Below are 16,827 nucleotides of genomic sequence, written 5' to 3' on the forward strand. Positions count from 1 at the left end.
TATTGTTGCACTGTCTCCGTGTCTCTCATGTGTATCTTTCACGTGGCCCTTCAAGTATTCTTTCTCTTTTGTACCTGACGCAGCACCATTACTTGAATGATGTTTGATGCCACTGCTCTTGAATCCTCTCTGAATTGCAGGCCTACCTACCAAAATCTATGCTGACTTCCGAACACATCTCTTGTGATTCCTGTTGGATTTACCACCATGATTGTAAGAAGCAAGGAAATCAAGGAAACTGTTTTTTAGTTCTTGTATAAGTTTTTGAACTTATTGTTTACTTAAATTGAAGAGCGACTTGTCATAATTAAGATATCAATGATATCTACAAAAGGAAGATAAGAGGATATATACCTTCAACAGGAGCTTATGGGCCTTGCTTAGTTTACTGTAATTAGGAAGCCTATTTTATTTTGTCTGAAATTGATTTATCCTAGAATTGATGCATATTTTGCAAAATGGAGAAACGCTACTATTTGGAGAACTTAGATTGCCCAATTTAGACATATGACAACTTAGCTTTGAGTTTCAAAGAAGGACTGTCAACTTAGCTGAGTTTCAGTACTAAGTACTTTATAATGTACTTTGACTTTTGACATATGACATACATTTGGTTTTCAATTTTGAGAGTCATAATTTAGTGTGTATACATTATAAAAGTTTGGGATATAAGAGCACAAATGCTTTATGAGTAACATAAGCAAAAGACCTCAAAAGGGTTTATTATTTAGACATATCAATTTTTTGAGATGCAATTTAGTGCGTATACTTTTGGAAAGTTAGGGAACAAGCGGATGTTGTTCCACCAATTCTTAGTAGCATTATACCATTCTCAATGAAAAGGCTCCCTCGGTGTACAAAGTTGCCATTCAACATATTTTAATCTCCCAATTCATATTTTGTGCCCAGAGAGGGTGAAGGCATGTTATATAGGTGTCCTATTTGGTGGTATTCTTTGTTCTTTTAGTAAAGAATGCGTACAAAAAAATAAATAAAATCCAATACATTACCAGTATTGCACACAGCTTTGTGTTTGTATATTTCTGCTTGTGATTTATCAACACTTATTCTACTTTGTCAATTTGCTAACAAATGTAATACTTTGAGCTCTTCTTAACTGCAATTCCTCATGTCCAAGACCTGAAACATAAAACGAATCTAAAAGATTCCATTCATTGGTATAAATTTTATTTTTTTTCTGAATTTCATTTAAGGGTTTGCCGCCAGCCAATAAATTGCTGCACGAGTCGAGACTCGAACTCCTGACACTTGCATATGCTTACGCAGGACTAACCCAAGTTGCTTTAAATTTTATAACTATTAATCAAACCAATATCCTATATTTTGTAACTTAGTCCAGACATTTAAAATGAACATTTTTCGATCATTTTATTTAGCTATACTCATTCCAAAATTCTTCTAGATAATTCAATGTCGACCAATGAGAGACGGTCGACAGTGGAGAGACAAAGAGGGAGAGTGACACAGAGAGAGAAGGGAGGTGTTTCTGCCTCTGCTCCTCTTCCACGAGCCGCCACCACCAATGCAAAAAGTGCAAAGGAGAGCGGGGCGCCCAGGAGGAAAGGAGGTTTGGCGGTTGGTATTATTACTACTGTTGCTTTTCATTGTATTGCCTCCCCGCTGTCTCTGCCACTGCCAGGCGGTTCTGCTAATGTCCCCACTATGTCACCATTGACACTGCTAGGCGTTCTCATGTCTGTTGCTGCGAGAAACATGATACAGTAGTTGTCCGTTATGGCTTGAGGGAGGTGGCAAGGGGCCGGTTTGTGGTACGGGTTTGGGCAGGCCCCTTTTTTTTTTTCCCTAAACTATCTCAACTGGAAAATTTTTAATGGTTCAAATGGTGCGCTGGTCTATGCAAGTGTTCAATTTTTTTCATTGATTTTCTGCAAATAGGTTTTTTGTACTCTTGTAGGTAAGCCAAACCCGACATAAATTGAGACCAATCGACCCATAAGACAACTCATTTTATAATCATCATTATAGCTAAGCAAGTAAAGGGATTTGGTTGACTGATAAGGGTGATTTTTGCAAGTTCAGGCCAAACATACCATAATCAATAAACTCTTACTTAAATACTCATCCTCAAAGGTCAATAATCCAACCCATCAAACAAATTGTAGCATACACAAAAACCAGCAACGCAGAAAAAAAAAAGCGGCGATCCGGGGACTGTATGAGATTTTACTCAAATGTGTCATCATCATCATCCGGAAGTGGCTGGTTAGCAGCTTGAACAAGCTCAGCTTCATGCCTGTAATACCCAACCAAAAACATATATCAATCACAGGAATTGAGACAAATTCATATGGGCTACATAACACTTTAAGACTACTATGAAATAATCAAGGCTTTTAACTCGTTTTGAGAAACTAAAAAGTGTTAATCCTACAACCATTATCCATATATATATTTTTGATGGTGAATTTTGTAAACATATCAGTTATATTATCATGACAGAAAGCTTACTGTTGCTGTGCGGCCAAATCGATTTGAACTTCTGGAGGAGCCAGTGCAGGTGATTCTACAAAGTGCAAGTTGGGATCACTGTAAAAATGACAGAAATAACAAAATATAAGTATAATAATATTAAAAAATTGATAATTTATTATGCAGTAGAAAGTAGAAACCCGAGAAGGTACGTACCCTGCAAGCTTCCTGGCAAGGTAAAGGAAAGGCTTCTCGAAGTTATAGTTGCTCTTGGCTGATATTTCATAGTATTGCAAATTCTTCTTCCTGTGGAAGGTAACCTGTTTTGCCTTTACTTGCCTGTTCTTCACATCAACCTTGTTACCACAGAGAACAATTGGGATGTTTTCACAGACCCTGAAAATCAGATATGCAGAGAAAACACCAAGTAAGGTACCCTGAGTAGGCATTAAATGATTAGAAATAAAACAGTAAATGGATTAACGGAGTTTATTTACCTGCAAAGATCACGGTGCCAGGTAGGAACATTTTTGTATGTCAATCGAGCAGTGACATCAAACATAATGATCGCACATTGCCCATGGATACTGAAACATTACATTACACACTACGTTAGACACACTCCAAAGGGAAAAACCCAACACATAAACAGAAACAAATGTGAAATAATAGACTGGAAGAGGAAATACAAAAAATATACAAACATTTCAGTGGAAAAAGATTTAGCATTTCAATACCGTTCCTAAAGGCTAAATTCCTATACAAATAAAATTAGCAACAATGTGTAACTTTGTGCAATCCCACGCATGGCGCGGGTGTGTATTCTAGTATTCCTTGAAATGTGGACATAAAAAATTAAGTCGGCGGCATAACTGCTGCAATTGAAAGATACAAGCATGACCAAGAAATCAACGAATGCTAAGTTTATCAATTATGACGAAGTAATTATGTTAGAACATAGAAGTTAAGCACTGTAACATGATCATATCAAGTAGTCACAGAAAATATAATTCAAAAGCACAGTCAAAACCGAGAAAGTATCCATGCTCATGCGAATGTAACATATAATCTCTCAACTAGTGCTCAAACAACTTCACCAAAAGCAATTTCAGATATAACACAGTCAGGGAATGTTGATTAAACTTTCTCATACAATGATGTCGAAAGAAAGAACTTACTAATATCCATCTCTCAAACCACCAAACTTTTCTTGGCCAGCAGTATCCCAGCAATAGAAACGAATCTTCCCACAGTTTGTGAAAAAATCCAAAGGGTGGACCTCCACACCAATAGTTGCTGTTACAAATCAAAGATACATAAATCCTACATATTAAATATATCCTTAAATTAAATCCTTATATTAAGTAAGAAGCTAGTTAACTCACGTTCATATTTCTTCTCAAATTCACCAGTAAGATGTCTCTTCACAAATGTAGTCTTTCCTGGAAAATTAGAAATTCCAAATAAGTTAATATCAATCAAGCCAAAGCTCATAACCATCAATTAGGTATTATTCTATCTCCTAACAACGTTATTCAATTAAAAAACGCAAGAACAAGCGACGAATTTAAGCACCGGCCACAACCAACAATCCGTTCAGTTATACATTCATTTAAACATGCTAAACCTAGGCCTAAAATTTTAGGTCGGAAATGAAAATAAAAGAAAGAAGGAAAAACAACGAAAACAAAAGATATTAATGAGAGTGAAACCTGTTCCACCATCGCCGACGATAACGAGCTTGAAGCTAGGGTAATCAACGGTTTGCTGATTCGGCAAAGCCTGCATTCAACAAAACACGGAAATGGTGAAAAAGAAGATCGAATTTGAATTTTCAACGATCGTAAGCGAGAGAGAGAGGGAGAGAGAGAGTACCATGAGTACGTCGAGAAGAGGAAGATGAAAGTGTGTTTGTGTAGCGTCGAGAAACGGCAGAACCAAGTTTTGGAGAAGCGACGAGGGTTTATATATATCGGAGTTAGAGGGTTTCAATTTCCCCTGCTCAGCGTCTACCTCACGCAGCTCTTTTTAAAAATAAATAAATAAATTTATAAATTTATTTTACTTATTTCAGTACGTCGAGAAGAGGAAGATGAAAGTGTGTTTGTAGCGTCGAGAAACGGCAGAACCAAGTTTTGGAGAAGCGACGAGGGTTTATATATATCGGAGTTAGAGGGTTTCAATTTCCCCTGCTCAGCGTCTACCTCACGCAGCTCTTTTTAAAAATAAATAAAATAAATTTATAAATTTATTTTACTTATTTCGAGTTTACTGAGCTTTGTTTTTTTATTTTTAGTTTTTTATTTTAATTTTTAAACTTCCAAGTGTTTAAAAGACCATTTTGCGCTTGAAAAGTTTTCTTTGACAAAATAGCCCTTGATCAATGAAAACTTGTCTATGACCTTTGAAAGATGAAAAACTTCCGACATAACCACAAAATTGTGAAAATACACACTATTCGTGCGCTGTGACGACTGTAACACACCGAATTCTGTATACAATAATTAAAAATGACGAGAGTTAAGTTTTAAAATAGTGTTTTTTTTTTTGTGTCTGATAAAACAAAAAACAAAGAGTAACTAGGATGGAGATATCATCTCCTTCCTAATGATCTGATCAATAATACTACAAGGAATTAAAAATTCAGTGTAAGGACGAGAATGCCTAGTCGCTGTCTTAGCTAAACGGTCAGCTACCGAATTCGCTGTTCGTTGAATCAATTGAACTTGAACCACCCAATTACGCTGCAGGATCTCAGAAATCTTCAAAAGAAGGTCTGTGTATTCTCTCCACATCTGGTATGGATCCTTTTTAATCAAGAGATAAGCTTCTAGACAATCTGTTTCGCAAATTACCTCCCTGTGACCACTTTCCCAAGCCAAACAAAGACTCCTCCAAATTGCGAATATCTCACACCAAGTAATAGTTCCTATTGGAATGCTTGCTGAACAACCCAATAACCATTTACCCGTACTGTTCCGAATAGCACACCCAAAACCAACCAGTTGATCTTGTTCCAAAAGACTAGCATCGCAATTTAATTTAACAACATTGATTGGGGGAGGACACCAAGAATCACATAAAGAGGGATTGTGTGTCACCTGATTAGAACGCTTGCTTGAAGCATACTCGGCTGCAGAGTGCCTGATAAGCTGGAGAACTTTTTCCTTGCTCTAAATGTCATTCTGATTAAAGATATCATTGTTTCTATCCCTCCAAATCCACCAAAGACCTGCGGCAAAAATTCCTTCATTGGTCCAAAGTTTTATACGAAGCCAACTTTGAAAATCCAAGGCGACATCCCAAGTTTCCATTGCCACCTTCAAGCTCTCCCAAATCGGGCTCACTTTATTACAAAGTCTGATGCAATGTTCAACAGATTCTGGTGCTTCATTGCATCTGGGGCAAAGATCCGTTGCTGTTAAGCGTCTTCGGTAACGAAGGCTGGCAGTGGGGATGGCCCCATGCAAGATGAGCCAAATCAATCCCTTGACCTTCTCAGGCATTCCTAAACGCCAAAGCCACAACCAATTCTCATTTGTATTCCATGCAACCTTTCTTTCAAGGAGCCATTCATAACCATCCCTTGTTGAGTAAGTCTTTGAGGCATTAGATCCCCAACACCAGTTCGGATCACAACCTGCCTGCACTATAGGGTTGTAAGCTGTAATATCTAGTTTTAGGGTCTCAGGCAACACAGTATAAAGATGGTCCAAATTCCAAACTCTCCCAGACCACATGTCACCTAGGAAAAGACCAGTATCTGAAATATGCACAAAAGGGATCTCTGGAGCCAAAGACCCCGACGGTCTCCAAGGATGATACCAGAAAGATTGAGTTAAAGAACCAATGCACCAAACATAGCCATGTTTAAGCCTACTAGCTGTCTTTGTGATGTTGCGCCATATGCTCGAGGATTGCGTAGGGCATTGAAGATCTAGCCCCAAGCTTCCTTGAACATATTTAGCTAGCATAATGCGCACCCATAATTTGTTCTGACCATGGAAGAGTTGCCAAACTAGTTTACCAAAGAGGGCAGTATTAACACATTGAGTGTCGCGAACACCAAGGCCCCCATACCTCTTGGGCGTGATCACAGTACTCCAATTCAACAAGTTTAAGCCCCGCTCATCTGTCTTTCCTTTCCACAAGAAATTACGAAGAACAGAATCAATCTTAGAACACACTTTTTTGGGGAAGAGGGAGACCTGCAATTATATTTTTGAATAGACAAAAATATAAAGATAAGGTTTAATTTAAGTAAATAACTTAATTAATTTTTTTTTAAAATTAGTTTAAATAATAAATAATTATATTAAAAATAGTTTATAAATAAGTTATTTTGTATTTGGAATTTTAGTTTTAAAAGTGTTTATTTTATAAAAATGTGATAAAAGATAGTAATATTATGAGAAAAGTCATTTTTTTTACTCTATAAGCTCCTAAATAATTTTATAGAAAGCCGCAATTTAGTTTTAAAAACTATACCAGACATTAATACTACTATTTTTCATAAGTCAAAAGTTAAAAAAAGTTACTTTTAAATATTTTCAAACAAGCCCTAAGTACGATGTTGGTCCCTAATGTAGAAGTCAAAAATTTATTTTGTCCCTGACCTTTTTTCGCTACAAAATTGTCTCAAATGTTTAACTTAATTTTAAAATCGTTTTTTGGACGAAAATACTCCTCCCCTCTTCTTTCCTAAAATCAACCAAAAGTAGAGGCACAGGCAAAAGCAGAAGCAGAAGCAGACAAAAGCAAAAAACAGAAACAAAATCAACAACAATCAAACAACGACAACAATAACAATGGATAATAGAATTAGAGCAACAACAAAAGTAAAACCAAAAACAAAAACAAAAATAGAAACAGACAAAAGCAGAAACGACTAGAAGCATCAACAACAACAATGGAATAAAAAGTAATAAACAGAAACAACCAAAAACATCAATAACCACAACAATAATAGAATAAACAAAAGTAAAACACCTCCCTTTAAATTTAAAAAATTAAAGAAAAAAATAAAAAATTGAGACAACATTACCGAAGAAGAGATAAAGTAATACGAAGATAGAATAATAAAGTAATAACCCAGAAATCAGATTGTTGTTTGGCCATTTTTGGGCCCAAATATCAAGCCCAAAATAAAAATATATTTCAATTACAATACTATGCAATTAAAATTAAAGATATTTACTTCCGACTAATGCTAAAATTTAAATAAAATACAAGGAACATAAATAATTTCAATTTTTAAATTTAGGCAGTTTTAAATTATATTAATAGAAATAATTATATTATATAAATATAATTAAATTTATTTTAAATATAGAAGATGATATATATTGACAAATTTTAAGAATTTCTCATAAATTTTAAAACTAAAAAACATATTTTATATTAAAAAAGTATGAGTTATAAACCTAAGAGTGCATAAAAAAAAAAAAAAGCCATTTTTACTTTTGCGACAAGACACGAATATAAATGTACATATAACAATAAATTTATTACATGTTCAACATTTTCCTAAATATGTTGTATAAGAAGCACATTTTTTTCTATTTTTTAGTTGTTATACATCTAAGTATTTTTTTTATTTAAGTTCATTCAAATAGATCAAACACCAATAAAAATCATTCTCATTAAAAGAGTGTGATTACATGTGCATCTTTTTTTTTTTCACGCTCATTTACGCATGCTTCTTCTATCTTCTTCTTCTTCTCACGCTCGTTTTACGCACAGAGTATCTTCTTCTTCTTCTTCTTCTTTTTCTTCGCCTTCTTCTTCGCGTTCTTCCTACTATTTTTTTCACGTATTTTCTCCTTATCGTCATTTTTTTATTGTTGTTGTTGTTGCTACTTTATTTTTTTCCTTCTTCTCTCCCTGGTGAAGAAGCAGTAAAAGGTGAGGAGGAAGATTTTTGAATTATGCAGAACAGAAATGAACCGAAATTATATTTAGAATGAACCGAAAATTAAATTCAGAATGTAAACTCGTTTCAAAACGAGCACAGACTAAATGCACCTTATTTAAATCCAAAATGAATCGAAATTATTTAATGATTGTAACACACAAACTTAATTCGAAAACAAACACACAAACAAAATTGAATTATGAACAAAAATACATCCAAATCCATCAAGTGATTTTGCAACATTATGTATTTCTTCTTCTTTATTTGATTAGATGAATGAGACAAGAAAAGAAGAACATGATGAGAGGTTTTGAGAAATTTTTTCTTTTTTGTTTCTTCTTCTTAAGATAGTGAAACAAGAAGAATCATAACAAAATAATTCACTTAAAAATGGATCGAAATAATATTTAGAATGAACCAAAATTATATTTAAGGTAAACCTAAAATCAAATTCAGAATGTAAACTCGTTTCACAGACCAAATGCACCTTATTTAAATATAGAATGAACCGTAATTATTTAATGATTGCGACACACAAACTTAATTTGAAAACAAACACACAAACAAAATTGAATTATGAACAAAAATACTTCCAAATCCATCAAGTGATTTTGCAGCATTATGTGTATCTTCTTCTTTGTTTGATTAGATGAACAAAACAAGAAAAAGAAGAACATCATGAGAAGTTTTGAGAAATTTTTTCTTCTTTTTTTTTTGTTTGATTTTTTTCTATTTATCTTGGTTTTATTCCTCTCAAGATAGTGAAACAAGAAGAAGTATAACAAAATAATTCACTCAGAAATAAGCCGAAATTATATTCAGAAATAAACTCATTTCAAAACAAGTTTAGACCAAGTGCACCTTATTAAAATCCAGGATGAACTGAAATTATTTAATGATTACACACAAACTCAATTCGAAAACAAGCACACAAACAAAAATTAAATCATGAACAAAAAATGAGAAAAGAAGAAGAAAGAGGATGAGGAGGAGGAGGAGGTGGTGGTGGTGGTGGTGACGACGGTAATGAAAGTGAAAAATAATAAAAAAGGAGGAGAAGAAGAAGAAGATGTAGCATCAGGGAAGAAGCGCGGAGGAGAAGAAAATGGAAAAAAGAAGCGCGTGACTCTAAATTATTTGGATAAACTTGGATACTAAAATTGCTTGGATGTGGAGAATATTTTTTTCCTATCAATATAAACTTACAGATAACAAATTTAATATTTTCTCAATATTCTTTAACAATTATTCTCCACATACAAGTCATTTTTTTATACAAGTCATTTATATTCACGCGTACACGTTCTTCTTCGTGCCGTTACTGCACGTTTTTCTTCGTTATTTTTCTCTTTCGTTATCGTCGTCACCAACACCACATCCTCCTCCTCTTCCTCCTTTTTTCATCGAAATTTCTCCTCCTCCTTCATTTTTCTCATTTTTCTCCATCATCAGTTATCTTGTTGTTGAAGATAATAAATAATTCAAATTCAGATTATCAATTGAATCAGAACAAAATTGATTATTGTTTTGAATCCAATCAAGTGGCTGAAGTGTGGTTCGATTCTACTTAATTTTTTCGTTAGTAATTTATGATTCTTTAGGTGAATAATGTTTCATCATTGATGTTTTGAATTGAATGTAATGTAAAAGTTCTGCATTAAAGAAAGTATTTTTCTGTATTTGCAGCAAATTTGGGTGTAACATGAAGATATTTGGGTGTAACACAAAAATATTTGAGTGTATTGTTTAAGAATTTTCGGTGTATGTGTGTTAATAAGTTTTGCATAATTCAAAACTCTTCTTCTCCTCCCTCCTCATCTTTTGCTGCTTCTTCTTCTTCTTCTTCTTCTTCATTATCATTATCTTCTTTTTTTTTTCTTGTTTTACCTTCTCAAGTTTATTCTTGTTTTACTCTTTTAACAAGAGTAAAAACAAAAAAATCAAACAAAGAAGAAGAATAAACACACAATGCTGCAAAATTACTTGGAAGATGATGAACTTACATTCATTTAACTAAAAGAAAAAAGAATAAGGAAAGAAATAAGAAGAAAAAAATCCAGCATTAGAGGAAATATTTTTCTGTATTTACAGCGAATTTGGGTGTAACACGAAAATATTCGAGTATACTGTTTAAGAATTTTCGGTGTATGTGTGTTGATAAGTTCTACATAATTCAAAACTCTTCCTCTTCCTCCTCCTCATCTTCTGCTGCTTCTTCTTTTTTTCATCATCATCACCATCTTCTTTTTTTTTATTCATCTTTTTCTTTTTATTTTACCTTCTCAAATTTATTCTTGTTTTACTCTTTTAACAAGAATAAAAACAAAAAAATCAAACAAAAAAGAAGAAGAAACACATAATGTTGCAAAATTATTTGGAAGAGGATAAACTTACATTCATTCAACAAAAAGAAAGAAAGAAATAAAGAAAAAAAGGAGAAAAAAAATACAGCATTAAAGAAAAATATTTTTCTATATTTGCAGTAAATTTGGGTGTGACACAAAGATATTTGGATGTATTGTTTAAGAATTTTTGGTGTATATATGCTGATAAGTTCTGCATTATTCAAAGTCCTTCCTCTTCCTCCTACTCATCTTCTGCTGCTTTTTCTTCTTCATCTTCTTATTTCATATTCTCATAATTTTTTTAAGGAAAAAATTAAGCAAAGAAGAAAAAAATCCATAATGTTGCAAAATAAATAGAAACAGGAGGGGGAAAAATGTAGCAACAACAACAGTAATAAAAAAACGATGATGAAGATGAAACACGCGAAGAAAAAGGAGAAGAAACGCAAAGAGAAAGAAGATGAAGGAAGAGGAGGAACGCGGGATACAAAGAGGAACAATGTAATTTCACGCACACGTTATGTAAGGCTGCGTTTGGTTTATGTGTAGTTTGAGACATAGACATAAATACATAGACATTGAAAACATAGACACAGTGATACACGTATTTTTTTAATTTGTTTGATAAGTAAGCACAAGACACAACAATAAATTAACTCTTTATAAAATATCAATATTGTCCTTACCACAAAATATCACTACCACCATCACCATTTTTTCTCTGCTACTGTTTAAACAATCACCTCCACTTTTCTACTACCATTAACAACTCTTGAACTAATAAAAGAAATTAATCAAATAAAATAACCTAAGATATTTAACAAATGGTCCTAACCAGCCTCCAATAAAATATAATTTGTTTTTTAAAAAAGCAAAGAACACTCCATCAACAAATAATCTTAACCATTTGCCTCCAACAACACCAAGTACTACCTTCCATCTTCAGTTTAAAGATCTACCAGCAAGGTCAGTAACTATTGTTGTAACATTGATTTCAAAAATGATGAAAATGATGAAACTCTTGAACAAGAGAGAGAAAGGCGGAAACAAATTGAGAAAAGGAGAAGAAGAATGGCAGATCTGGAAGTTAACGACATTAAAGACGATTATAGATGCATTATAGAACAGTAACAATGGCGGATTTAGACATAAACAAAGGTAAATACAACAAGAAATAGAAGAGACAGAGGAATAAGTGAAAAAGAAGAAGAATTAAAAAAAAAAAGAGATTAGGGGAATAGACAAAAATAAAGAGAAAGAAGAGAAAAATATGTAGCTATTTTGGAAGAGAAATAGGCTATGATGAAGAAAAAGAGAAAGATGGAGGTGAGGAGATGGAGGAGTTCAGGTTCACTAGAAAAAAACGAAGTGGGAGGAGATGAAGTAGGAAGGAGGGTAGTGTTAAGAATTTTATAAAATTAGTAAGGATGAAATTGTCCAAAAAAATGATATAATTTGTGTCCACCCTTAAAAATCTGTGTCTCATCATTTGGAAGAGACACAAAATACACGTATTCCGTGTACTCTTGTATATAACTGTATCTCTCACTTTTTTGTGTCTCATACAACAAACACTAAACGTGTGTTACCATATCTATGTCACCAAACTAGCCCTAAGTGACTTATATGACATACATATCAAAAAGACTTGTATATACAACAATACTCATTTTTTAACAATCTAAAATAAAAAATAATAATTAATTTTCAATCAATACCAATTATTTTTTCAGTTATCTTTTTATTAATTTCTTTTTTTTTCAAACACTATAATTTTATTTTTCATTGGGGTTGTTAGCCACTATTTCTAGTCAATCTATATCTTAAATTTTAAATTATAAGTTTTAAAATATAAATTTTTAAAAAAATAAAATAAAAATTTAATTAATATTAACTAGTAAAAATTCCGATCCTATACTTATTTTTTTTCTCGTTACCGAACTTAAATAATTAGGAGTTAGTGCAAAAAGGTAGTGAAGGTATTGGGCAAGTGCCAGATCATATGACAATTGGCAATCTAAGACCATCCAACGAAAAAAATAATCCGACCAAATTAGATTAATTTAATAATTATTTTATTAGTTTAATTAAATAAATATTAAAAAATAAAATTTATTTTATATATATAATAATTTATTAGTTAATGATAAAATTTTAAATAAAGTTAAAATTTATAACAAGTTAAATATTAAAAATAAATTTTATTTTACATACTGGGGAGATACTATTAAACGGAAAAAAAAAAGAGGCACATCTCCACACTCCACTCTTACGTGCTCGTCACTGTGGTCTGTGAAGTGACTTTCTTCTCATTTCATGAGAACAATAGTCACGTCAAAATAATAAAAGCTGGTACTACATTACACGTAACCATGTGACATATTCTAGAATTTCTTTGAAAAAGTCTAATTACTACTACCACTCTTTACTGTCTAATAAGCTTCCCTGCTTTGCTTACTTCATTTTCTTAAAAAGCAAAGATTCCATTCAACCTTCTCTCTCTCTCTCTCTCTCTCTCTCTCTCTCTCTAGTTTTTGGTTCACAGAGGAAGCTTAATTACAAAGCAACTCTGCAATTTCGACTATCCGAATTCCAATCTGTCTTACTTTAGATTCTTGCTGTTCTTCCTCTTTTTGTCTTTGTATATATCACTCCACACTGCTTCAGTGTGTGTTTTTATATCTCTTATATTTTTGGTCTCTTTTATATATATATATGCAGAGTCTTTAAAAAAAAAAACAAACTTCAATTCTCTAAGCTATCATATAATTTCAAGACTTGCTTTATTTGTTTAAATGAATCACTAAAATTTAGGTGATGAAAAGTTGCTTTGAGCTACGAATTTAGCATACCATATAATATGCCAGCATTAGTTTGATTTATTTCTCCGATGGAAGGTGAAAAATCTAGTATCTTTTATGTTCTGTTGTTCTTGAATGTGATATGGTTAGTGGGTTCAGTGAGTGGAATTGGTGTTAACTGGGGAATACAATCGACACACCCTTTGCCACCATCCACAGTTGTGAAATTGCTGAAAGACAATGGAATTCAGAGGGTTAAGCTATTTGATGCTGATCCTGATATCTTGGATGCTATGAAGAAATCTGGGATTCAAGTTATGGTTGGAATCCCAAATGACATGCTTTATACACTTGCTAATAGTGTTCAAGCTGCTGAAAAATGGGTTTCAAAGAACGTTTCTGCGCATCTCTCCTCTGGAGGAGTTGACATCAGGTATCATGTATACATACACTGATTCACCCTTTTTCCATTTTTGTTGACAGATTCATTCTAATGATTCTATTCAACCATACATTTTGGGTTGGTTCTAGAGTGCTGCTCCATGCAGTTAATTTTATCTGTTGTTTGACTTTATTGATTCATGAAAATTAGTTGTTTGGGACTAAAATGAACAATTTTTTTTTTAAATAATAGTATGTGATCGTTGAAATTTTAAGGAAAATATATGGGTCCCACATGATTTATGTTCTCCTTGTTAAGAAAAATAGTAATGGTCAAGTATGGGTGGAAATTGGCCGAGTGGAGTCCGAGTTTTGGCTTTGATGAGTCTCTCTATGTTTGTAAAATGTAAATAGATGGCTCAAAAATTTAAGGTAGTTACTTTTTGTAGGCATTTTTTCAACCTTAAGTCCGGCCTGGTTAAAGTCTTGCCTACAAATCTATTTAAAAAGTCTATTTTATGAATTAGATTCCAAAAAATAATAAATTTAAAATATTTAAATGCACATTAAATAAATTTTAAAATTTAAAATTTATAATTTATAAAAAAATTATTTATATATTAATTTTTAATTATATATCATAACCATATTTATAATTTATAAATTTTTTTTTGAAAAAAAATTATGATCTTAATTAGCATTGACTATTGATTTGTTTAGTGTTATTTTGTATTTAATATAAGTAAATATCTTTTTTGTGACTAATATAAGTAAATATTTAAAAGTCTAAACTAAGAATAACTTATTTATAATACAAAACAAATATTTTGACGAGTCGTCTCAACGAGTTTTGTAAACTTTTTTTAAGCTTATGACCTGGCCTTTTTAACTAATAAGTTTTTACAAAAGCTCAAGCCTAGCATGTTTAATAAAACGAGTTATGAATCTCCATTGAGTAGCCCGGTCCAGTTCCACCCTATAGTCAAGTAAAGTTGCTCGTTAGAATTATTTATATTGTTATATTCTTTGAGTAATTATGGTGTGGATTTTGCTCATGCTGTCTCTTAATTTGGAAGTTACAATTTTGTGTAGAAGTAGTTAACATTTTAAACTAAATGTCATAAATTATTTGTATAAGTTACCAATTAAAAAATTTATTAGATATAGCCACAACTTTCAATAGTTGTAAGAACTAACAATTAAGCTTTCTTATTGCACTAATACAATTGTAGATTGTGTGCGGATGCTAAGTTCAACTTGTTAGATAATTTTCATGGTTTCTTGGTTGTTTTAGGTTTTTAAAGTTTAGAAGAAGTACAGAGTTACAACTTAATTGCTTCCAAAATATCTTCCAATAAAGATCTCTGTGATTTTTTAACTAATATAGGAACATTTTCATCTGATTTTTGGGCTAAGGTATGTTGCAGTGGGAAATGAACCATTCTTGTCAACATACAACGGTACTTATGAATCCACAACGCTTCCGGCTCTGCAAAACATTCAAGCAGCTCTCACGAAATCCGGTCTGAGCAACCGTGTCAAAGTGACTGTCCCTCTAAATGCAGATGTATACCAGAGCTCATCTGAGAAGCCTTCGGACGGAGACTTCCGGCCGGACATCCATGATCTCATGCTGCAGATTGTCAAGTTCTTGAGCCAAAATGGTGCACCATTTACTGTGAACATCTACCCTTTCATTAGCCTCTACTCTGACCCAAATTTCCCGGTAGACTATGCCTTCTTCAACGGCTACCAACCTGCCATCAATGACAATGGAAAAAACTATGACAATGTCTTTGATGCAAACCATGACACACTAGTTTGGGCCCTGCAGAAGAATGGTTTCACAAATGTCCCTATAATCATAGGCGAAATTGGTTGGCCTACTGATGGAGACAAGAATGCTAATCTTCAACTTGCTCAACGGTTCAACCAAGGCTTCGTGTCGCGCTACTATGTATCTCAAAAGGGTACTCCAATGAGGCCTGGTCCGGTCGATGCTTACTTGTTTAGCCTCATAGATGAAGATAACAAGAGCATTCGACCGGGCAACTTCGAGCGCCATTGGGGAATATTCTACTTTGATGGACAACCTAAGTACCAACTTAGCCTTGGACAATCAAAGGGGTTGGTAGCAGCTAGTGGTGTTGATTATCTGGCTAAGAAGTGGTGTGTGTTGAAGCCTTCTGCAAATCTTAATGATGACCAAGTTGCACCAAGTGTGGCATATGCTTGTGAAAATGCTGATTGTACTAGTCTTGGCTATGGAACTTCATGTGGTAACTTAGATGTTAAAGGTAACATATCTTATGCTTTCAATAGCTATTACCAGATTCATGATCAATTGGACAGTGCATGCAAATTCCCTGGCCTTTCTATGATCACTGATAAGGACCCTTCTGTTGGAACTTGCAAGTTTAGGATCATGATTCAGACAGATTCTGCTGAAGGGTTTGATGGGAGAATTTGGTTTCTAAGAAAAGTGTTCTTTGTGTTATTGTTTTATATAATTACTATTATTATGTAAACCTTGTAATTTGGCTATAGCCTTGATTTATTTTCTGTGGTACAAAATGTTGATAACAAATTCAATTACGGTTGATCCTATGTATCTACTGTAATCAGTGTAGTGCAGTTAGTTAGCCATGTATCTGTTTTTCTTAAGGTCTTTAGATCATAGTGATGCATGATACACCATACTTTGTGTGGTCTACTACAACTTACGCCTACATAAAGAAGCTTAGCTTCCTGCAACACAAGTCCACAACCTGTGTCTCAAGTTGTTGCTACTTAGTATAAGATTTGTGTGGTAACCCTTTGCGTTTAGGAGAGAGAGCCAGAGAGGGAGGGATCTCGTAGCTCATAAACAGTTAAAACCAATTGACTAATTGAAAGTATAAAATTTAAAATTTAGAATTTATTATTTAGAATTTAG

General features: G+C 33.1%; 2 protein-coding genes across 3 annotated transcripts; one reads left to right on the forward strand and one right to left on the reverse strand.

The window, feature by feature from the left end:
* Positions 1-2,069: 2,069 nt before the first annotated feature.
* LOC130944528 (GTP-binding nuclear protein Ran-3) lies at positions 2,070-4,510 on the reverse strand. The gene is made up of 8 exons (XM_057872877.1): positions 4,327-4,510; positions 4,164-4,233; positions 3,837-3,893; positions 3,630-3,747; positions 2,949-3,038; positions 2,668-2,847; positions 2,491-2,568; positions 2,070-2,275 (listed from the first exon to the last, which is right to left on the reverse strand). The coding sequence occupies exons 1-8, from the start codon at positions 4,327-4,329 to the stop codon at positions 2,206-2,208; spliced, it is 666 nt and encodes a 221-aa protein (XP_057728860.1). The 5' UTR covers positions 4,330-4,510; the 3' UTR covers positions 2,070-2,205.
* An 8,682-nt stretch (positions 4,511-13,192) lies between these two features.
* On the forward strand, positions 13,193-16,556 carry LOC130943840 (glucan endo-1,3-beta-glucosidase 5-like). 2 transcript variants are annotated; one of them, XM_057871881.1, is made up of 2 exons: positions 13,193-13,944; positions 15,309-16,556. In XM_057871881.1, exons 1-2 carry the CDS (start codon positions 13,601-13,603, stop codon positions 16,417-16,419), a joined length of 1,455 nt encoding a protein of 484 aa, XP_057727864.1. In that variant the 5' UTR covers positions 13,193-13,600; the 3' UTR covers positions 16,420-16,556. The 2 variants fall into 2 exon arrangements, with proteins under 2 accessions (XP_057727864.1, XP_057727865.1); XM_057871882.1 differs by having other exon boundaries at positions 13,645-13,944; positions 15,320-16,556.
* Positions 16,557-16,827: the final 271 nt, after the last annotated feature.

This window comes from Arachis stenosperma, chromosome 8 (assembly GCF_014773155.1).
Source record: "Arachis stenosperma cultivar V10309 chromosome 8, arast.V10309.gnm1.PFL2, whole genome shotgun sequence".
In the NCBI taxonomy this organism is placed as follows: Eukaryota; Viridiplantae; Streptophyta; class Magnoliopsida; order Fabales; family Fabaceae; genus Arachis; species Arachis stenosperma.

Excerpts from the sequence above, each read along its gene's own strand:
- LOC130944528 (XM_057872877.1), bottom strand. Across the intron at positions 3,894-4,163 it reads CGTCGGCGATGGTGGAACAG|GAAAGACTACATTTGTGAAG; the intron begins GTTTCACTCTCA and ends CTAATTTTCCAG. Across the intron at positions 3,748-3,836 it reads ATTTGAGAAGAAATATGAAC|CAACTATTGGTGTGGAGGTC; the intron begins GTGAGTTAACTA and ends GATTTGTAACAG.
- LOC130943840 (XM_057871881.1), top strand. The coding sequence starts at position 13,601 with ATGGAAGGTGAAAAATCTAGTATCTTTTATGTTCTGTTGTTCTTGAAT. Across the intron at positions 13,945-15,308 it reads TCTGGAGGAGTTGACATCAG|GTATGTTGCAGTGGGAAATG; the intron begins GTATCATGTATA and ends TTTTGGGCTAAG.